Consider the following 23,359-nt stretch of genomic DNA (forward strand, 5'->3'; position numbering starts at 1 on the left):
AAGTTTGGGGAGTGATAGAGAAGTGATTAAAAACAAGTGATAATTAGAATAAGCACTTATTTGGTACAGTTTTTTATTTTGAAAAATAAGCATGTTTGGTGGTTTTTTTCTCTAGTAACAACTTAATTCATTGTATTGGTATTTAGAGAGGAAAAAAAAAGTAAAAAAGTTTGATGATGGGTAAAATGACCCTCCAATCAAGAACTGCCACATTGTAGCCAAAACCATCTTATAACACATAGATATCACATATGGCATGATTTTGCTTGAATGCTCAAGATCAGTTAACATAATCCAAACAAACTCCGCCCTCACTTAAGATCTCCCCGATGGATCAACCTACGGGTCGAGGGAGCGACTGCACCCTACAATGTCCCACGGTGCATCTCCGCCATGTATTGACAACATCTCCTTGTGATAATATGGGCATGTCACAAACAAGTCTCAAAGCCTATATAAGGTGACCCCTACCTGTTAGTTTTCATCCACTTTGTCAGTTCGGTGCTAACTTGATTGTAAGAGTCCTCTATATCTAGCCCTACTCGGGTCATCACCCTGGGCTCTCTGACATATTTTGTCTTAGAAATTTAACTTACCAATCTCATTAAGTAATCTCCAAGTTGTCATTGCTAGTAGGGATTTAGCGCGGATTGACCCTCAACAGGGTTGGGCACTGATGAGGGCAGATTTGGCCCTCCAGTGAAATTGTGACACGTGGCACCTCGTGACAACTAGGAAAACACCCAGCCAACAAACTTACGAAGTTGGTGACCCACCCGGGCACCAGTCTGGCCGGCCTGGCGCGACCTGCGCGACGCGCGCACGGCCTGGCACGCGGCCTGCGCGAGCTGTGTGCGGCCTGCGCAACCTGGCCGACCTAGACCAACCTAGCGCATGATCCGGCCAAGCTGCCCATAAGGTGCCCACCGACAAACCTGGCCTAGAGACTGACCCGCCGACTGACACTGGCGTCAGCTTGACGACTTGGTCTAGACACTGACCTGCCGACTAACACAGGCACCGACCTGACAACCTGGCCTAGACATTGACCCGCCGACTGACACAGATGCCGACCTGACGACCTGGCCTAGACACTGACCCACCGACTGACGCAAGGGTCCCCCTGACAACTCGGCCCAGGCGCCGACCTGGCCGCCTAACACAAGCGCCAACCTGACTACCTCGATGAGTTCACCACCGTACCCCAGTTCTGACAGGATGCGACGAGTCTTACCGTTTGGAGGCTTTTCACCCACCTAACCCGCGAGGACTCCGGTATATAAAGACCTCACCCCCCAAAGGGGAGGGGGATGAAAAAAGGGAAGTAACCCCTGCTCTCTAGCTCTCTCATATTATCTTCAAAACTCTCTACAATAAGAGTGCTAACTTAAGCGTCGGAGAGCCCCCGCCGAGAAAATACCCCCGAGACCTCTGATTCAGTTATCGCAAGTCCTTCAGCTCCCGCTGCCTACAAAGAGGAGGAAAAGATGGAGTTCTCGCAGGTCCCTCAGCTCCCGCCACCTACAAAGAGGAGGAAAATATGGAGTTCTCGCAGGTCCCTCAACTCCCGCCACCTACAAAGAGGAGGAAAAAATGAAGTTCTTGCAGGTCTCTCAGCTCCCGCTGCCTACAAAGGAAAGAAGACCACCTCATGCTGAGGGCAGTCGGATTGCGCCACACCAGGGAGCTCCAGCATTCTCTAAGTCACTGGCCACCTATTAGGCAGTTCGCCACCAAGCAGTTCGCCACCAGGCGGTTTGCCACCGGGCAGTTTGCCACCAGGCAGTTCGCCACCAAGCGGCTCGCCATCGAGCAGTTCGCCACCAAGCAGTTCACCACCATGCAATTCTCCACCGAGCAATTCGCCAGTAGGTAGTTCACCACCAAGTAGCTTATCACTAAGGCACGCCACCACCGGGTCAAATAATGAGGTACTTAGCCAAAAAAAATTACATCACAAAACATTGGTACGTGGCCGAAAACGGTTACATCAGGCACCATGTTCACTATTATGTTGATGGTGAGAAAACGGAGGAAAAAAAAAAAGATTAAAAAGAAAGTTCACCAACCTAGACGCACGAGCTTGGTTCGAGCTTAAAATCCCAAATGCTTAGGAAGAAAAATAAGTTGGTATTCATAGGAAAAAAAATATTAACAAAGCTGGATGAATGTAGTGGTTGTTTGGTTGAGGATGAAAGAATTAAAAAAAAAAAAAAAAAAAAAAAAAACAAGTATAAAAGAATACTCACCAACCTGGATGCACAACTATGGTGGAGATTGGAGTAGTGGTGACATTGCTATAGAGTCTATGAGAAGAAAAATAGGAAAAAAAAAAAAAAACTTCATTGAACAAAGAAAGCCTTATGTTATTCAATCAAAGGGCAATATTGGCATTTTGAAATGTAACCAATGAGTGTTTTGGAAGTACATTTTAAATAAGCGCTTATTGTATAAGCATTTAAAAATAAGCCAGAAATTTTAACTTCTTGAATAAGCTTGAGAATAAGCACTTATTTCAGGGCTTATTTCCCAAATGCCAACAAGTGCTTATGGATATGGCCCCGACCCAAAATAGGTGCTTATTAGAATAAATACCTATTTTTAAGCATTCTCAAACCTAGCCCAAAAACAAAAACAAAACAAAAAAAAAATCACGATCATTGATTTTAGGTGCACAAAAACAATTATTGTGATGAATCCAAAACAGCACTTTGTATATATGGTTGAGTTCAGATTGTAATAATTGTTAAAAATGTTGATTTGTTACGAAACAACTGCATGAGATTAATGCTATGTTTGGGTAGACTTTTATTTTTGTACTTTTAATAGTATAAAAATACAAAGTACAAATACAACATTTACTTTTCAAAGCAAAGCTATTTGGTTAAAAAATTTTGAAAGAAATACTTTTCAAAACAAAAGTAACAATTTTTTTTTTAGAAAAAACACCCTATCAGTCATGTGATTCATATGATCTTATACTTGACAAATGCCATATTACCCATGATTAGGCACTTGTATGCACTGAAAATACACACATCATGCCACGTGTGCACATCATACACACATAGCAACGACTTAGAACTGGCATTTGGTAAAACAAAGTGGTTTGTATAGGTATAATGTTACAGTAAACAAGCTATAAAAACATTCCATTAAGCTTCAAAAATAGTTTAGAAAATGAAGACGTTGACAGCAGTGATTCCCATGGCAGTAAACATTAAATAAACATACGATTAAGCTTGAATATATTGCATGAAATGGAAAAAGACATTAAAAATATGGGAAAGTCAGAGATGGGCAATGGCGGAGCAAGAACCCACGGCAGTAAAGAGGTTAGGGCATCAAGACGATAAGTGATTGGGGAAGTCTCGATCAAGGGGTTTTACCACGTAACCACCCTTCACATGAAATGAAAGTAAAACTTCCCCAAAAGCACAAAGAAATAAAAGTCCACTTCATGCTTTTGGAGGATTTTATACTTTTAAAATGTATGACAGACAAAAGAGGAAGTATGATATTCAAACACAATGTGGTGTTTTTCGTATTTTGTACTTTCAAAAGTAGGAAAAATACGAAAGTAATTTTGAAAAATATATCCAAACAAGGCCTAAGCTTTAATACGGCTATCTTAAAAGCCGTCATAAGCGTTAACACAGACAAATCCGTAAAAAATGATTTAAGCATCCAAATTTTCATGATAGAATGACAAAATAAAGCCTATGTAGTCCACCCTATATGATGGACAATGTTTAGATGAATGATGATTATATAACGAAAATGCTTGCCTTTGAAGACAATCACACTAGTCGATTTATTTCCCTCTATCATTTTATTTTACTATCTTCTCCTATAATTATTTTTTAATAATCACATTCACTTATTATTTTTGCAGTTTATTTTGTTTCTTTTGCATCTTCCACTATATACACTTGTTTATAGGGGTGTTAATGGTATTCAAAAATCCAATTTTAAATTTGAGATTTGACATAATTGAATGGAATTCGGATAATTTGAAATTTTGAATATCTAATCGGTTAGATTCAAATATGGTTTGATTCGATTCGATAAATATATGAATTTGATCGATTATTTTATTCTTATATATAATGTATAAAATATTTAAATTTTTTTATATATAATAATTAAATTTAAATAATTTATATACGGATATACTTTATATAAAGAAAATAATTTTATATATTTATTAATTACCTAAGCTAATTAATTGGTCAATTTTGAATTTGAATATTAATTTTCAGTATCCTTTGGATATCAAATTTTCTAATTGGATTTGAATTTGGGTATTGCCTAGTTTGAATTGAATTCAATCCGTTTATAGCCCTACCTATTTATGACTTGGTCTGCCTTATTCTTTATTGGGCTTGGACAAAATTTTAGGCCCAATGGCTTAGGCTCAAGCTTTCTCAAATAAGCCCAATTTGATAATATTACATATGATACAAATATATATTAATAATGTGTAATATGTGTTAATTTATTAATTTTTTTGCCAAATTAATATATAAAGAATCCAAATCAGGCTTTGGGCTTTATATAAGAGTCGGGCTGGGCTTATGATCTGGGCCTAGTGGTTGGATTAGACTCAGACTCGAGCTCAGACCCAACGTGTGAACAGGTCTGCCTCCATCCTTGCACATGTTGATTCACTACAATAATTATTCAATCAATAGATTGATATTGATGCTCCAATATAGTTTCACTACCTCCTTTATCAAGTCTAATTTACTTTTACTTTCCACCCATTTTGAGCATGTAGTTATTTTGTTTTTTCATGAAGCAAGGCCGGCTATATCACTTTAGGGATGGCACTTTTTACCCTATATAGTGGAATTGGGAATCAGGTAAGGTATAGAATTCACAAAACCATCCCCAAACCTCCCCCTTACCACCCCTAGTAGTTAATTTGTAAAATAAACATAAAATCTAATAAATATTTAAACAAACAAACAAAAGGTAATTTAAAACATGTCCCTTACCATCCTTAGTAGTTAATTTGTAAAATAAACATAAAATATCACAAAATATTTAAACAAATAAACAAAAGGTAATTTAAAACCCGAACTACTGATTTTTTTCACAATTAAGACTAGGGGTGAGCAAGAAAAACTGAAAAACCGAATCAATCGAAAAACCAATCAAAACCAAGTTGAAAATTCAGTTAACCAAACCGACGAGTATAGATATATTTATATATTTTTTATGTATATTATATTTTCTATACATTCTAAATTAATAAATATGCATTATATATTTATAATATATAGCATATTATTTAATATTTAAAATATAATAATATATATAGTGTTGTATTATATGTTTATATATTTTTATAATATATTACAAATAATAAAAACTGACAAATCGAACTGGTCAACCAATTAACCGATTGACTTTAATTCAGTTTCGGTTACCGGTTTTCCAAAAACTAGTAACCCCAGTTCACTGAATCGTAAGCACCCCTAATTAAGACAATAAAAGGGATTCAAAAGGACATATTGTTTTTTGACTACAAATCTCTTGCACTTCCCAAGGGTGTCAATGGTATTCAAAAATTCGATTTCGAATTTGAAATTTGACATAATTGAATCAAATTCGGACAATTCAAATATCTAATCGGCCAAATTCGATATCCTATTAATGTCGAATAGCTAATCGGTTTTGAATTGAGATGACCTAATTTGATTCGTTAAATATCCGAATTCGACCGGTGATTTAATTCTTATATATAACATATAAAAGACTTAAATGTTTTATAAAATTTATATATAACAAATTAAATCATATAAACAATTTATATACTTTTATACTTTATATAAATAAAATATTTATTTTATACATTTATTAATTACCTAAAATATATAATTGGTTGAATTCGAATCGAATATTTAATCAAACTCGAATTTTAATATTAATTTTCAATATCTATCAAATATCGAACCAAATTTGGATATATAATTTTCTAATCGAATTCAAATTCGGATATTGCCTTATTCAATTTGAATTCGATCCATTTTACACTCCTTACCACAATGATGTGTTATAGATGTTCAATTATAAGATGAAATAATTGTTAACCAATTCCACACCGATTGGTAGGCACGGGATACAAAAAAATAAAAAAAAAGGTTAAATTACAAAACTACCACTAGGTAGTCACACTTAATGCTCCAACTATGTTTTGCGACAAAGTATGTGTTTGGAACTGCGGGCGTTTTTTTATTCAACATTTGTACTTTATTTGCTTGTAAAACCAAGAAATGTAATAATCGCAACTGTTTATGACAACTAGGCGCCACTAAAAATCACATCAACATAACAATGAAAAAACACCTAACCGTTGGGAGAAGCTTTAAAAAATAACTTCCCCAAATGGTAGACATGCATATAAACTAAAGTCGCATTTTGCTTTTGTTATTCTTGATGCATATGGAAGAGCACGAGGGGGGGGGGAATGCTGAAGTGGTGCCTATATGGTAGTGTTTACTGAAAAAACACCCACGCTTCCAAACACATGCAAAGTCGCTCTTCTGGATTCCATCACTTTGCCTACCTACCGTCAACATTCCCTCAACTTATTTCATGAAATATTCATTTAAACAATTTTCTAAATACATCAAGAATGATTTGTTCTTTTTAATGGTTACTTCCATGTAGAGGTGTCAATTGGACGGATTTGGCCCAACCTGATCCAATCCAATGTGCGTCCACTTATAAATGGATTGGACCCAATTAAGTTCACATCCAATACAAACCAAATCTAATCCAATTCATTAAAATGTAAATGGATTGGATTGGATTCAATCCAAACCGAATGAAATATCAAAAATTATATAAAAGCACTTTTAGCATTGAAAAAACACTTTTGTAAAAGTACTTTGATAAAAATATTTTCATAAAAATGCTTTTACAAAAGCACTTTATTAAAAGTACTTTTGTGAGAGTAATTTATATAAAAGCACATTTGTAAAAGCACTTTTCGAAAAGTACTTCCATAGACTTATAAAAGCACTTTTGTAGAAATGCTTTTGTAAAAGTGCTTTCATAAAAGTATTTTTGTAAAAGTATTTTCATAAAAATGCTTTCGTAAAAATACTTTTCATAAAAGTACTAAAAGTGTTCTAATAAAAGTATTTTCATAAAAGTGATTTTATGCTGTCTTCAATTTTGATTGATTTCAAATTAGACAAGGGTTTGGCTTCATGATTGGATTATGGAAAATTTGGTTTAGGTATAATTCAAACCAATAAGAATATGATCCCAAATTTATTTTGGATTGGCCCAATCCAATAATTATAATGGACCATCCAAATCCAATTTGATAAGGTTTGGATAGGATTGGGTCAAAACCAAAACTGGCCGATTGACACCCTACTTCCATGGTTTTATTATTTATTGATGAACCCGTAAAAGTTCCACTATTATATGAAAAAGATATGATATCCTAAAAATTCTAAACAATCAACCAAAATCATAAATGTGATAGCAATTTGAGTGTTATTTATCAAAATTAATCAACTAGAATCATAAATGTGATAACAAGTTGAGTGTTATTTATCAAAATTCATAGGTGGATTTTGATTGATCAAAACTCTTTCTATACCATATCTTTTTAAACATGATAGATTTCTCCACCCGTAAATTGTCAAATATGCAAATTAGTTTTAGTTTTTCTTTTATTTTTATTTTTATTTTTATTACTTTCACCGGCAACCCTGCTAGCAGGTCAAGGGCAAGAGCTGGAATCTAGAAGTCTGGGGAGTCTTTATCGGAAACAAAGTTTAAGGAAAATGTCACCAGTCGTTGTAATTTACTAAAACAAAATATAGGAGACACGGACTCCTTTTACAATTTTCACTATATATTCATGGAATAAATTTCCACCAAAGACAACCCAAATTTATGGACATTTTATTGGAAAGATATTGGGGATGTTTGGTATTATATTTTTTAAGAAAAAAAAAAAGTTTCACATGGGTACCAGTTCAGCGTTTTTTCATACTTTGCCTTGGAATTTGAGAAAACTGAGTCTCTGTGAAATATCCTGCTAAGCGGTAACAGTTGGACGACATGGCGTCAATGTGGCAGCGACATTATGTTGTTTTTCTAAGAAATATTCATTTTACAACATTATGTTGAAAATTGGACCCGTGAACCGGATGGTGGGACTGATTGACTCAGAAACTGATTAGGGAACCGGTTGTATTTCATCCTAAAACTATTTTTTGGGCCAAAGACCATTGATTTGGTCAACAGTTTATTAATATGGGTGGTTAAACCGTTGATTCGTAGATACAATCAACAGTTTTGGCCGTTTTATTTGAGTCCGGCTTCAGGGCACCGTTCGTGCAGCATGAGAACGCGCCACGAGTCCTTGAAACGTGCGCGTGCTTAAAACGTGCAAAGTGAAATCCTTCCGCTCCTCTCTCTCAGGTTCCTCTTACTCACTCTCTCGCCACACAACCGAATCCACCGTCTTCATTCTCACTCTCCCTCTCCAACCGGCGGCGACCAACAGCCACCGGCGACAAGAAAAAACTCTAGATAACCAAAATACCCAGCTTATGTTGCATTACAAGTGATACGGAGTCGTTCCCCTCTAGCCTCTCATCCTCTCTTTCTTTCTCTCTCTTTTGTCTTCCACTCCCTTATCCTCTTCTTCCGTTCTCTGTTTCGTCACTGCCGAGATCTGGAACACTCCCCTGTTCAAGATGAATCACAACAGCAGCAAGCAGTGAACCCAGGCCACTGTTACATCTTTCAGCCTCTTCACCACCACTGTCGTCCCTTCTTCCAGTATCGCCTTGTACGAAGTACCGAAGCTACCTTTCCCCAAAACCTCGGCTGAAGCTCTCGACAGATCCTCCAAGTCGAAATTGTAAGTCCCACCCTCGAAAAACACCAACTTGTTCCTCTCGGCTTCAGCTGGCCCACCGGCGATGTCGTCCTTCGATGACAAAGTGCCCGCTTCTGTAACCACCAATCGAGGTGCCGCCTTTGGAGGCTTTGCAGTGTTTTCTTTCCGTTGCCGCTTCCACAAATAGAGTAAAAGAAGCAGAAGCAAAAGTAGGAGAATTATGCCCGCCCCAACAGCAATCGCGATAATTGGCCCTGTAGAGAGCTTCTTAGACCGCTTTCCTACTACTGGGACATTTGATGTCGGCGACGGAACCGGGGAGACGAAGAATGGGTTGTAGGGGCTCAACGGTCTGTCACATAGGTTTGGATTGCCGGAGAACGAATCCGGCTGGAATTTTGTTAGGGTATCGGGGATGGAACCATTGATATTGTTATTAGACACATTGAAGTTGACTAAACCGGCGAGATTGATGCTGCGGAGACTACCGGAGAAGTTGTTGTTCTCGAGGAACAGTCCAGTCAAACGCGTAATATTGTTGATACAAAACAGTATCTTCTCGATGAAGTTATTGAACGAGAGGTCCAAACGTGTCAGCCGAGTCAGCTAAGTCAAACCTGATGAAACTCACCGGAGAAAAGATTGTGCAAAGCTTCAGCTGAGAGAAATCAGCAGGGATCTCACCTGAGAGACGGTTGGACTGGAGACTATGAACACGTAGTTGGGAGAGACGGCCGAGAGTGTTGGGTGGGATCGGGCCCACAAGATCGACACCGGGAAGACGGAGGACGACGACATGCGACTGGTTGGTGTCGCATTCGCATTCGACTCCAACCCAAGAGCAGGCAGAGGCGGAGGAGTTCCATTGAGGACGATTCGCCTGAGGGGTTAGGGAGATGAAATCTAAGAGCGCTTGCTTGGACGACCCAAGAGCAGTAACGAGAAGAAAAAGAAAAGGAAACAAGAATCGGATAACAATGCTGGGAGGCGTCTTCGGCGAGAGATGCACATGATTTTGTTTGTATTAGATGGCTTGCATGGGCGGCTCGTGAAGGTGGTTCGGCCTTCTATGCAGAATTGTCACGGGGCAGTTCTATAGCGGAAAAAACCCGTGCGGCGTTCAATATAAGTCTTAATGTGCTTAGAGGCCAGGAGTTGCTTGATGGGATGGTTCCACCAAAATCAGTAGCATTGGATCATGACCTCAAGTCCAATGGTTAGGGCATTTTACTGGCTCAGACCGGTCCATGGGAGACATTGCTTACGTGCAAAGAGACTGTGCGTCGAAGAGGTGACTTGGCACCGATGTGAATGGTCTCTTGTATGCCGATAATGATAGACACCTGTGTGCCATGATGATAGGCAACCGCTTGGGCCGGAATACACCCATGCACTAGGGGCAATGGGATAGATCAATCAGCTTGGGCAAGGGACTGGCGAGGTGAAGGGTCATGCTTGAACCAGGCCCGCATGCCAAGCCTCCCTTGAGTGTCAGTAGCGCAGTGCCAGTCCAACACTGTCCTCATGAGCATGTATGTGCCCATGAAGAACCCTGGTAGCCTTGCTAACCGTTAACAGTGCCAAGGTTAGGCACCTAAGGAGGTCAACTACCCCTCTTCAAATAATACGTTAAACTTTTTGTGGTCTGTCTGAAGATAACATCAATTCTCCCAAAAATCTTACAAGCAAAAATGGGTAAGCTTGCCAAGCGTAGGCGAGGCTAAGCTTGTGTCAGACCGTAACAGAGTGGCATCCCGACGATGAACCATGTGAGGGAGAGAGAACTTTACTCGAAGCCAGGAACGGAGAAAGAGAAAAGTGGCGAGAGATAGAAAAACAAACAGAGAGAGAAGTAACGAGGAGATCCACTTTGCATGTTTCAAGGACGCATGGCGCGTTCTCATGCTGTGCCCTGATTGACGCTGCCTCGACTGAAGCCGGGCTCGTTTTATTTTAATAATTCTTTTGTTATTTTTTTAAATGAAAGCAAACCATCCATTTGCGGATCATTTTACCGAGTAACTAGTAGCCAAACCAATTCTGTCCGTTTTTTAAAACCTTTCTTTACACCCTCTTTCTTCGTCCCGAAACCAAAATTCCCTAACACCCATCTGTCCCTGGTTACGAGGCAAGAATTCAATTCATGCCCGTCCCCATAAGTAGAGGTGTGAGCCGTGCCGCTAGATCTGGCAATCGGGTTGGGGGTCGGGTCCGGGTTGGTTCAATACACTTAGGGTTGATTTTGGGTCGGTTGGATTTCGAGTTAGGTTATCAAATGCTAGACTCTAACCCCAAATGTTCGAGTAAGGGTTGATTCATGGGTCAATTCGGGTCATTCCAAAAAATAGTTGAAATTAAAAAAAAAAGCTATATGAAAAATGCCAAAATTAAAGGAATTAATCTTAAAATTCTAAATATAAAATTAAAAAAAACTTGATTTAACAATTTAAAGACTAAATAGAAAAAATTAAAAAGTGAAAACTTCAAATAATGCATAGATAGTTCCAACTAGACTTGACAGTTGGGTCAGTGGGTTGACCCAACCCAGATTTTTCCGGGTTGGGTTGGGTTGGATCATTCTCACATTTAGGTAGCTAAATATGAGATCCTAACCCTTTTTTTTGGGTTGGGTTGGGTCGGGTTTACGAGTTGGGTCTTTTTGCCAGGTCTACATGCCACCCTCCTATGGGATAATTTGGGGGTTGGCCCGACACGGCCCACGACCCAAACATGTGTGGGCCCATGCTGTGTCATAGGCCAAGCCTTGGGCCAAGTCGGACCGTAGACCAGGCCAAAGCTATTTATTTAACAAAAAAAAAACATAAAATTTTAATTTTATATGAATTTTGATGTATGCAATTGCTTATATATACACTAATTAAATAATTTAGTATAATAAAATAAAAAACATTTATTAATTTTGTTAATATATTATATATTATATATTGTCATATAATTATAATTTATAATATATATATGGGCCATGCCACGGGCAACATGACCCACTTGGTCATGCCATGTCGGCTTGGCCCATGGACCTAAAACCCCAGGCTCAGCATGACCCACACGATTTGTGCCGGGCCTAGCATGGCCTATGGACCGTTGTGCCAAGCCGCGGGCAGCACGACCTGGTTTATGCCTCTACCCATAAGGAGGGGGAATTCGTGATCATAGTCAACCATTTAAAAAGCACATTAAACTTAGTGGGTATTTAAAAATGGGATTAAAGTTTTGGAAAGTTAGGAGAGACTCAAGGACATTTTAAAATTAATAATAAACCTAGAGATATTTTATTAATTTATCATTGAATTGAATGTGAATTTAGAAATTATGCATAGATCTCGTCCTTTAATAAGATTGGGCCGATTTTATAGGGAAATACCCATAGACAATGACAATGGATCATGAACAAAATACATGAAAAAGGTTTTAATATTATAATAATATTTTTTTTGAAGCACAACAACAACAACATAAAACATAATAATGATAATAATAATTGTTTTGATGATGTTTTAGGTTGTATTTATACTCCATCTTGTTTTTGATAGTTTGATAATGAAAAAGCGCATGCATTTGCATGCGATATAAACAATAATAAAATACAAGTTATGCATGTAGATTTTGTAGATTTTTACAGCATTTTAGGAAATTTCCTGATTAGTATTCTATACTTTAGGCCTAGTGCCACTTTGGTCCCAGAACTTTAAAATGTGACAATTTAGTATTCAAACTTTCAAAATGTACCAATTTTAGTAAATACCATTAATTGTCAACTAATCTAAGTGGCATTTGAAAAGACACAAATGCCCTTTGAGTGGCATATAATTTTTTTTATCAAACCATTCAAATGCTACTGACAAATAATGAACAATCCCAAATTCTTACCTTTTATATTGAAGAAAGTTGAGGTCAATAGAATGCCCACTAAGATATAACCCCCAACTTTTTTGAATAAAAAATAAAATGATATAGGATTGATTATTTTTTGTTAATGTTTGGATGATAAATAAAAAAATTAGATGAAACTCTAATAACATTTGTATATTTTTAAATACTACTTAATAATTGATTAATTAATAAATAATTAACGGTAAATATTAAATTGGTACGTTTTGAAAATTTGGATATTGATTATTGTATTTTGAATTCGGGGCCGAAGTGTACTAGGCCCAAATTACATGTTATTAATCGGAAAATTTCCTTATTTTTATTTTCAAGAGATATTCCCAATGGAAAGGCTGCGTGAAAGGTGGGAGTACGGTCTCGTGAGGACCAAAACCGATTTATTTTCTTCCGTTCTTCGTGCACAAGCATGGCCGTTTCGACCCTTCATAAAAAGAGGAAATTGGTTTGTTTACACTTTACAGAGGAAATTGGAATTGGGAAGGCAGATTCACTCCTCACAAAATTGTGGTCACACTGTTCTGATGGCCATTTTCAACCGTGCATCGGGAACAATGGAACATCATTATACTTGTCTCGATGGAAGATTCCTAACGTAGAGCTGAACCTGTGAAAAGGGTGTGAGCACACAGGAGTGAAGTTTCCATAGTGACAAAAATATCCCTATTTGTCGACGTTACGTTGCGTACTGAACCGGAATTCGGAGGGGAGGTGCCGATCGGACTCGAAAGGGGAGAAGCCCACCCCGCAAAACTTTTCGGTTGTAGTTCTTCCCACGTAGCAGAAGGAGAGATTTCATTCAGACTCAGTGGTCTGCAAGTTGAAGAGGGATAGATGGGAAATCCGAAGCAGAAGTGGACGTCAGAAGAGGAAGAAGCTCTGCGAGCGGGTGTCGACAAGCACGGCGTCGGAAAATGGAAAAATATACAGAGAGATCCCGAATTTGGTCACTGCCTAGCCGCCCGTTCCAACATCGATTTAAAGGTTTCTTCTTCTTCTCATATTGTTTTTCCTTATTCTAAATGCTTATCCTTTTGAAAACATCGTTTTTTGCATCTCATATTGTTCTTCCTTTTTCTTTCCCTTGATTGTTTCCTACACTCACTCTTGTAGACGAGCCTTGAAAAACCTGTCATCCTTCGTCTTGTTCGTGTTGGTTAATTTCACTCACGCTTTGATGCAGGAAGCTGCACTCAGCTATTAGTTAATATATATTGATTGATTCTCGCTTTCTTTCAGTAGAAAGCCTTAATAGCTCAACCTAAAAGGATAATGAGGGATCTTAAACAGCTTAAACTTAGTTATGTTTGGTTTTACAGAAAATAAGAGAGAAAGAGAAAGTTGAAGGAAAGTTCCTGGTAAATTTTGTGAAATTCCCCAATTATAAAAAAAAAAGTGAAACCTTAAGAACATCACCTCAGCATTTCAAACCAAATACAGGCTTGATCAATCTTTGAACAAAAAAGTCACTATTTCCAACTAAAGACAAGTCAGGCAGAAAAATTGGAAGAATGAATTGAAAATTCCTGACTCCTAAACTATTAGAAGGTGAAACATATGCTCCACGATTAGCTTCCCTTCAAAGAACAAAAGACAGAATTCCCAATGGACTCAAATGCTTGCATAATAGACCACAGTCTACTCGACAGATGCCTAAATGCTCAGGGACTTATAACCTCTCTGTTAATCATCATTACAAGGTTAGCACAATTAGTTTCTGCCTCTAACTTGCTCTCTACCATGAACAATCTGAACTCTGCTAGGAAAACGAAATAACTCCTAATAAAAAAAGATCAAGATCAAAGTATTATATTATGATAGGAAAGTCATAAGTACAAAAAACCTTCCATCTTTAGGTGTAAGAGGAAGGGCCAATAAGATAGAAAATACAGCCAAATTGAAGGTTGACTAAAAAGCAAAGAGAAAAAAAGAAAAATCTTTGTTGACTACCCTGGTAAGTCAAATTCCAGTAAAATATCTTTTTCCACTTTCTGAGCAGTAATCACCTGACTGCTAAACATCTATCCTTTTTGACACAATGCTAAAGTAGATAAGGGTTTTTTCACCTCTTGTTTAAGCAATAATCACCTGCAAATCCATCTCCACCTACAATCTCATCTGAGTATCTGTCCAATTAGACCAAAATAGACAAGAAGGATCTCTTCTGACTTCTGTGGAGTCTTAAAGAGCACCTCTTGTGGTTTAGGTCTTTAAATCTTTTACCTATCTTATAAGTCTTCGGCGAGGATGTTATTCATGCTTTCAAACAAAGACTGTTTTCTGTGACTTTCATGAAGCTTTTGTATACTGGTCCAAGACCTGAAATCTCATTAAAATGGGCCAAAAATCATCTAATTCCATGGCAGATGCTCTTACAAAGTAAGGGGTAAATAGAAATTAGTTATATTCAAAACCATGATCTTATGGTCCGTTTGGTTGCTGAGAAAGGATGAGATGAGAAGGGAAAATTTATTTTCTCAATCCTGTCGCCTGTGTTTGGTTGCTGAGACCAGTTATCCTACCAAATCTGCTTCCCAGTGTTTGGTTGCTGAGAAAATTTTGCAGGATGCTCTAGCTAGTCTGTACTCTTAAGTCAACTCAGTGATTTTGACTCTTTCACTCTTGTTATTTATTTATATGTTAGTAGGTAAGCTAACCTTCAACTAGTGGCTTTTCAGGCTCTAGCTCAATGTCAAAAAAGAACCCTTTATTAGCTTTGTAAAAGGAACCCCTTTATTGGTTTCCAACCTTAATAAAAAAACAACCCCATAGATCTACAGACAAATAAAATACAATCTTTATCCAACAAGATTCCTAAAAGCTTGTTTTGAATTTCTTTTCTTAGATTAAGACATTTAGCAGTAGGTCACATCTAGGTTGTCCATATATACTCAAAATTAATTACTCTCCACAACCAATAAATTTTGTTTTTTCCTACTAGACCTAAAAAATCAAACCATGAAGGAGCCATTTTGTTTCCTATTACCAGTTCAAAGCATTTCATTGACCACAATGTTCATTATAACCCAATGAACATCCATAACTGGCCAAAAATTCTGGACCCAGACCCAAGCCCCTATAAATTTATTTATTTATGTCTGTAGAGGAGATGGGCCGAATGGCCCATATGCCATTATTTTGGGCCCATACTCTGGGCTGTTATTGTATTTTATTTATTTTCTTCTGTAATGGGCCTTATTCTGGGCCCATACTCTTATATACTCTGTTTTTGTAATTTCTTGCCCACCCAAGGGCATCTCTGTAATAATTCAAAGATTAACTTAATAAAATGTTTTAGAGTGTTAGAGGGAAGTTTAGTTCGAACCTCTCACTTTCTAACTCTCATTGCTGCCAACTCTCTCTCTCTCTCTCTCTCTCTCATATTCTTAATCTTCTCTTCTTTGTTTTCTGGTTTTGCATCTAATCTCAAGCAATTCTATACTTCAAGAGGGCTGTTTTCAACTTGGTATTAGAGCAGGTCAGAGCTTGGCGTGACCCTCATGTAGTTCTAGTCCAGTTGACTACATGAGGATGTTCTAGGGCTGGAAGTTTAAAGTCATTCGCCTGGTTCTTGGAGGTCATTGGAGGGTGCCCAAGTCTCTACCCACTTGGAGAATAGTTCAGTGACCAGGAATAATCAGAGAGAAAGGTGTTTGGCCTGATTTGAAGCTCAAATAAGAAATTCACATATTGTAAGTTACCACCGTTATTGCTGGGTTATTTTCTTTGCTTGGGAGGGCTGTTAAAGTACTCGAAACCCCTCTCCATTCTGCCCTACTGTTCGACTATTGCTGGACTGATTCAACTCAAAGATTTCTGGGTTATTTTGGGGAGCAGTTTGGTTGTTGTTGGACTGTCAAGTTGCTGAAACTGGTTTGGACTCAGTGGTATTAGTCTCTAATTCAGCCCAACCTTTTCTTGGACCTATACGAAATACTATTGAAGTGGTTTCTACTAGTTATCAGTAGGATGTTAACTACAGAGTGTTTGTTAAGTGGCCTCTTAAGAACTGTGGACTGTTATTTCTTCTCTTCGGGACAACGGTTGTTGGGGACCTGGAATACTTTGTGTTTGGAGGTCTGCTGGTTGCCCCTTGAAGGCTGAAATAGTATTTATTCTTCTAGAAAGAGCTGCTACTGAGCTTGGCTGTCACGATTGTCAAGACTGAACTGATTTTGTGAGTTGTTTAGTGTTGCCGATTCAACTCAAACCAAGTTCATCAAGAATCCATGCACTTTGAGAAACTTATTAAAACCCTAATTGGGACCTTTTCATGATGGACTTCTTAGACCTTGAAAGCAAGAGTGTTGCTGAATATGGACAAACTTTGGGAACCCCAGCCGATTCTATGTTGGCTGTAATTACAGTTAAACTTGATGGAACCAACTATTTGGCATGGTCACAATCAGTGAAAATCCATAATTGTAGTAGAGGAAATTGGGGGTTTGTTTCTGGAGCAAGAAATCTCCCCCAGAGGATGATCCACCTTATGAGAGATGGATGCAAGAGAACTACACAGTGATTGGGTGGCTTGTGAATTTAATGCAGCCACAGAATAGTCAACACTATCTTATGATGAACTCGGCTAAGGAAATCTAGGATAGTGTTGCAGAAACCTACTCCCAGAAATTGAATGTTGCCAGAGCCTATAAACCGAGGAGTGATGTGAAGAATCTAAGACAGGAGGATAAATCCCTTGTGGCATACTTCTCAACCCTGAAATCTATTTTTGGCAAGGGAACTGTCAAGGCTACGGACTCCTTACTCTTATGTTCCACTCTTCATGTACCTAAATTAAATACCAATTTATTATCTGTAAGTAGCTTGACCAAGTCATTGAATTCTTGTGTAACCTTTTTCCCTTCTTACTGTGTATTTCAGGACATGGAGTCTCGGAAGGTGATTGAGAGTGACCATGAAGCGAATGGAATATACTTGCTCGACACTCCTGGCCATTGCTTTGATCATCCCAAGAATGCTGCCTTTGGTTCTACTTCTTCAGAGTCTGTCAGTCGAATTATGTTGAGTCATTGTCGGTTGGGTCATTTACCTTCTTTTGCTTTAAGTCATTTACTTCCTGAATTGTTTAAGGGAGTCAGTGTGTCCAGTCTCAATTGTGAGTCATGTCAGTTGTTAAAGCATTGTAGAAACAATTACCCTGTGGGCAATAAAAGATCTTCTTTTCCTTTTCATATTGTGCACTCTGATGTGTGGGGGCCTTACCACTTATCTTCTATGGGGGGCTACAGATATTTTATTCTGTTTATTGATGACTTTTCTAGATTCACTTGGATATACCTAATGAAATCCCGTGATGAAGTCCCAAGACTTGTGAGGCAATTTCATGAGCTTTTTTTAACTCAAATTGATACCAGAATTAAGGTTTTCAGTTTTGACAATGCAAAAGAGTATTTTGAGAAGAGTTTATTCTTGTATCTCTCTGACATGGGGGTTATTCATCAAAGCTTCTGTGTTAGAACCCCTGAACAAAATGGAGTTGTTGAAAGGAAAAATAGACATATTGTTGAAGTTGCAAGGAGCCTTTTGTTTGTCTCACATGTTCCCACAAGATTTTGGGGTGATGCTGTTCTTACTACTACCTATCTCATAAATCGTATGCCATTCAGGGTTTTAGGGTTTAAATCCCCTTTCAGTCTTCTTCATCCAGACAAGGATATCTTTTCGATTCCTCTTCGTGCATTTGGTTGTACCTATTATGTTCACATTCCAAGTGCCCAGAGACATAAGTTTGAACCAAAAGCCCACAAATGCATATTTCTTGGTTACTCCCCCACACAAAAGGGTTATTGTTGTTTTGATCCAAAGACCAACACTCGACATGTCTCTATGGATGTTACCTTTGATGAGCTTTCTCCTTTTTATGGTTCCTCTCAGGAAGGATATTGTCAACAGGGGGAGAGTCTGTCACAAGTATTTGCTCTTCCTTTTCCTGTCCCAGTTGAGTCACTTAACAAGCCTGTATCCTCACCAAATGAATCAAAGGAGTATCAACCACTTCATTCCTCTTGCCCTAGTGCCCCTATTTCTTTACCTCATCGTCCTACCCATAATCCCAAAGTATATCAAAGGCAGAGATCCAGGAATGAGCAAGTTGTTTCCCTTACAACAGATGAGGCTCATACATTCCCAATCACAGATGAGATAACAAGTACTGTTTCAACCTCTTTAGAACCATCTTTCCCAGATCTTGATGTCCCTATTGCTGTTAGGAAAGGAAAGCGGAAGTGCACTGCACACCGCATTTCCAAACACCTTTCTTATGATCTACTTTCTCCTTCTTACTTTGCCTACCTCTCTTCAGTTGCTTCTAACCCCATTCCTAGGCCTGTGTCAGAAGCTCTTGGGATTCCAGAATGGAGAGAAGCCATGAGGTCTGAAATGGATGCTCTACACAAAAATGATACTTGGGAGGTGGTGGATTTGCCTGAAGGGAAGGATCCAGTTGGGTGCAAGTGGGTCCTTACCATTAAATACAGGGCTGATGGGATTATTGAAAGGTACAAGGCCAGACTTGTTGCAAAAGGATACACACAAACATATGGGATTGACTACTTGGAGACCTTTGCCCCTGTTGCCATGATGACACCTGTGAGGGTTCTCTTATCTCTGGCAGCTCACTTTGATTGACCTCTTTATCAGTTGGATGTAAAGAATGCATTTCTGAATGGTGACTTACATGAGGAGGTCTACATGTGTCTCCCTCCAGGAATGTATGGGAAAGATATGCAAGGAAATGTAAGCAAATTGAAGAAATCACTTTATGGCCTCAAATAGTCTCCTAGAGCTTGGTTTGAGAAATTTAGAGTTGCACTTGTTAAATTCGGCTATGTTTAGACACGGTCAGATCATACTCTCTTTGTGAAGAAAAGTGGATCTCTAGCAGTGTATCTCATTGTGTATGTTGATGACATTATAGTGACTAGTGATCATGCCTCAGGCATTCGGGCCCTTATGTCTTTCCTCCGTACAAAATTTGAGATTAAGGATCTGAGGGAGTTGAGATACTTCCTTGGCATAGAAGTTGCTAGATCCAAGGATGAGATACTTATTTCCCAGAGGAAATATGTCCTTGATTTGCTGTCTGAAACTGGAAAAATGGGTGCTAGACCAATTGCAACTCCCATTGATATGAGTCACAAATTTTCAGCTTCGGATGGAACATTGTTGGAAGACAAAGGGGTTTTTCAAAGACTTCTTGGGAAGTTCCTGTACCTGTGCATGACTCGGCTAGATATTGCGTATGCTGTCAGTTGTATTAGCCAGTTCATGCATGCTCCTAGAGATACTCATATGGCAGTAGCAGGACAAATTTGTGCTATCTGAAAGGCTCTCCAGGAAAAGGAATTCTATTTACCAAGCATGGTCATCTGAAACTTGAAGCCTATACTGATGCAAATTGGGCTGGAAATATTGATGATAGAAGATATACTTCAGGGTATTGCAGTCTGGTGGCTGGTAATGTTGTTTCTTGGAGGAGTAAGAAACAATCAGTTGTGGCCCGATCCTCCGCAGAAGCAGAGTATAGAGCCATGGCACATGGAGTCTCTGAATTGTTGTGGCTAAGGTCCTTAATGGAAGAACTTGGGATTGATCATGACAAACCCATGATGTTGTACTGTGATAATTAAGCTGCCATCAACATTGCTCACAACCCAATACAACATGATAGAACCAAACATATTGAGGTTGATAGACACTTTATTCGAGAAAGAGTCTCTTCCGGTGAAGTGTGTCTTCCATTCATTACTTCTAAAGGACAATTGACATATTTCCTTACCAAGGGTATTTCCAAGGCAAGGCTTCAACATGACACTGGCAAGCTGGGCATGATTAACATCTATGCTCAGCTTGAGGGGGAGTGTAGAGGAGATGGGCCGAATGGCCCATAGGCTGTCATTCTATGTTATGTTTATGTTTTCCTCTGTAATGGGCCTTATTCTGGGCCCATACTCTTATATACTCTATTTTTGTAATTTCTTGCCCACCCAAGGGCCTCTTTGTAATAATTCAAAGATTAACTTAATAAAATGTTTTAGATTGTTAGAGGGAAGTTTAATTCGAACCTCTCACTCTCTAACTCTCATTGCCACTAGCTCTCTCTCGTCTTCTTAATCTTCTCTTGTTTGTTTTCTGGTTTTGCATCTAACCTCAAGCAGTTCTATACTTCAAGCGGGCTGTTTTCAACTATGTCATTATTCTTGATTGATTATGTGCAAAGAAGGATTAATATCCCTATTCTTGAGACATGAACTCATGAATATGAACTACACTAGCTACTTGAATACTGATACAGAGGATAAAGACAATTCCCCTCAATGCTTATCTATAACTTCTTGGATGGTGACAAATGAAAACTTTGGCCAAAAAGGATTTAATAAGCTATAAACTAACATGGGGAGAGTCAAAGGTCTGCTTCCGTAGCTGTTGGGGTGATTGTGAAAGGATGAGATCATCTACAGCATCAGAAACTGTATATATATTATTAATTTGTAGGCTTTGTAGTAAAAAAACTACTGTTTTGTTGATTTGTTTGTCCAATCATTGTAGCTTACAATTTCAATGTAAAAAAATACATTCGAAGAAGGTGGTTTTTTTTCTGGTATGACAACTTCAAAAAAAAAAAAAAAAAGAAAACAAAAAAATGAACACAGCAAACGATGGTGAGTGATATTCATTCAACTTTTGTTCTGATCCAGAGACAGATTTTATCATATGAATGTAGAAATGAAACAAGAAAGTAGACTTCCATCAATCAACAGATAGGAAACAATGAAAGAGAGATTATAAGATCAACATGTACAGGGTATGTGTTACCTCAGGCTAAAAATCCCCTGCTTCCTTGTCTGAGATGACCTGAAACAAATAAAAAATAAAAGCAACACAAAAAACGGCCGATCTGAGATCAACATTAACAATATTATCAACACAATAAAAACGCCAGAACTGAAACAAATAAAAAATAGAACAAATCACCCACTTCCTTGTCCGAGTTCATTTTAATGTCTGGTGCTGAGAGAAACACCAGATCTGGAACAGACAGATGCTGGAAGCCAGATCTGGAGCTCTGACGTTAAAATGAACGCAAATGGCTGTCAATATGGAAGAATGGCGCCTTGAACAGTAAATCAACCATTTTCTGGCAATGGAAATTGGTCTGGATGACCAGGGATGGAGGGAGATGACGGTGAGATTTGAAGGGGGAACTCATTCAACGAAAGAAGACAAAAAATGAACGGAAATCGTGAGAGGATGCTATATCTGATCGTACCTTTGGAAGAAATCACAGGAGATGGCATCGGAGAGATGACCATTGGACGGTGTGTAGGAAGAACACAACTGTCTGGGATGGTGCTCTCGATAATATTTTTCTCAAGAATGGTTTTTGTTTTCTTTTCTCAGTGGGGTCTCACCATTTTGGTATGACCCTGTGTATCGAGTTTTGGGAACCCGTGTCCCACCTCTTTCTCTTCCAATCCCAGCTTTTCCTTCAAAACAAACACCTGGAAAACCGAATATTCTTCAAAGATGCTTCCCTTCCCATCCCTTTCTCTTTGAACTCGTTACAGATGCCCCCCCTCCCCCCCCCAAAAAAGTAAATGCTACTACACTGTATTTTGTCTGTATGGAAAGTTTCACTTTGTTTATAATCCCTAAATTAGCAATGTAATTGATTGCAACTTAAGAATTTTTATATTGGCAAATTTGGAAATGTTGAAACAAAATCATGGTTTCAATTTTCAAACAAATAATGATTTTATGGGTTTTAGAATCAACCCTTTTTTATTGCTGCAAACCATTAAAGATAAATCACTTCCCCCTTGAAGAGGGTGCTTATATAATATTATTTATTATATACTATATATAGTAATTAGTTGTTTTTGTTATAGTTTTTTAAATGTTATGTTAAATTGATTTTTATATTCATTTTACTTGTATTCAATTTACAATTTATTTTTATATATTTGAAACAAATATAAGGGGCAATTACCCAATGTTGTCCTGACTATCTGGGGTTTTGGGAGGGGTGGACTGGACATGGACCCAACCTTAGACATTTTTTGCACAGTGGCTATTCTCACTTTCTCAGAACCTGTGATCTCAAACTTGTCAGCCCAAGATTTTACCATTGCACCAAGCAAAATGATCCCTTTGTTTTGCATAAAATGTAATAATATAATATAGTTATATAAATATAAAATAAAGGTAAAAACTTGGAAGTTGATTCTTATAAAATATAGATTAGAAGAACAGTGAATTGATAACAAGATTGATACATAAGATAAATACAAGAAGAGATAAGATACAAATGTTAACAGCATCAACTATGTTATATAGAAGCTTAAGCCCATTTAGGAGCACTTAATCTAAGATTGCAGTATATCATGCAACTCTACCTCATCTTTGTACTTTTACCCTTTCCATTCAATTAATCACATGGCATTTTGGGTACTCAAGGTCCTCCGACGTATCTTAAAGGTAGGTAGTAGCAACTTAGCGAAACTAAACCTTAACGTAGCTATTTGAGGTCAGGCATATGAATCCTGTCACTCCATT

The 23,359-nt window shown here is 38.1% G+C and overlaps 1 protein-coding gene and 1 pseudogene across 1 annotated transcript in view; one reads left to right on the top strand and one right to left on the bottom strand.

The window, feature by feature from the left end:
• Nucleotides 1-8,566: 8,566 nt before the first annotated feature.
• Nucleotides 8,567-9,890, bottom strand: LOC148846899 (putative inactive receptor kinase At2g26730 pseudogene; annotated as a pseudogene).
• Nucleotides 9,891-13,140: 3,250 nt separating this feature from the next.
• Nucleotides 13,141-23,359, top strand: part of LOC148846900 (Homeodomain-like/winged-helix DNA-binding family protein) — a 40,891-nt gene continuing 30,672 nt past the window's right edge. The window contains exon 1 of the mRNA XM_088949157.1: nt 13,141-13,768. Within this exon, the coding sequence (XP_088805283.1) occupies nt 13,619-13,768 (150 nt within the window). The 5' untranslated portion in view covers nt 13,141-13,618. The remainder of the gene's footprint in view (nt 13,769-23,359) is intronic.

The sequence above is a fragment of the Nelumbo lutea genome, chromosome 6, assembly GCF_056320005.1.
Source record: "Nelumbo lutea isolate HS-2025 chromosome 6, American lotus-T2T, whole genome shotgun sequence".
NCBI classification, from domain to species: domain Eukaryota; kingdom Viridiplantae; phylum Streptophyta; class Magnoliopsida; order Proteales; family Nelumbonaceae; genus Nelumbo; species Nelumbo lutea.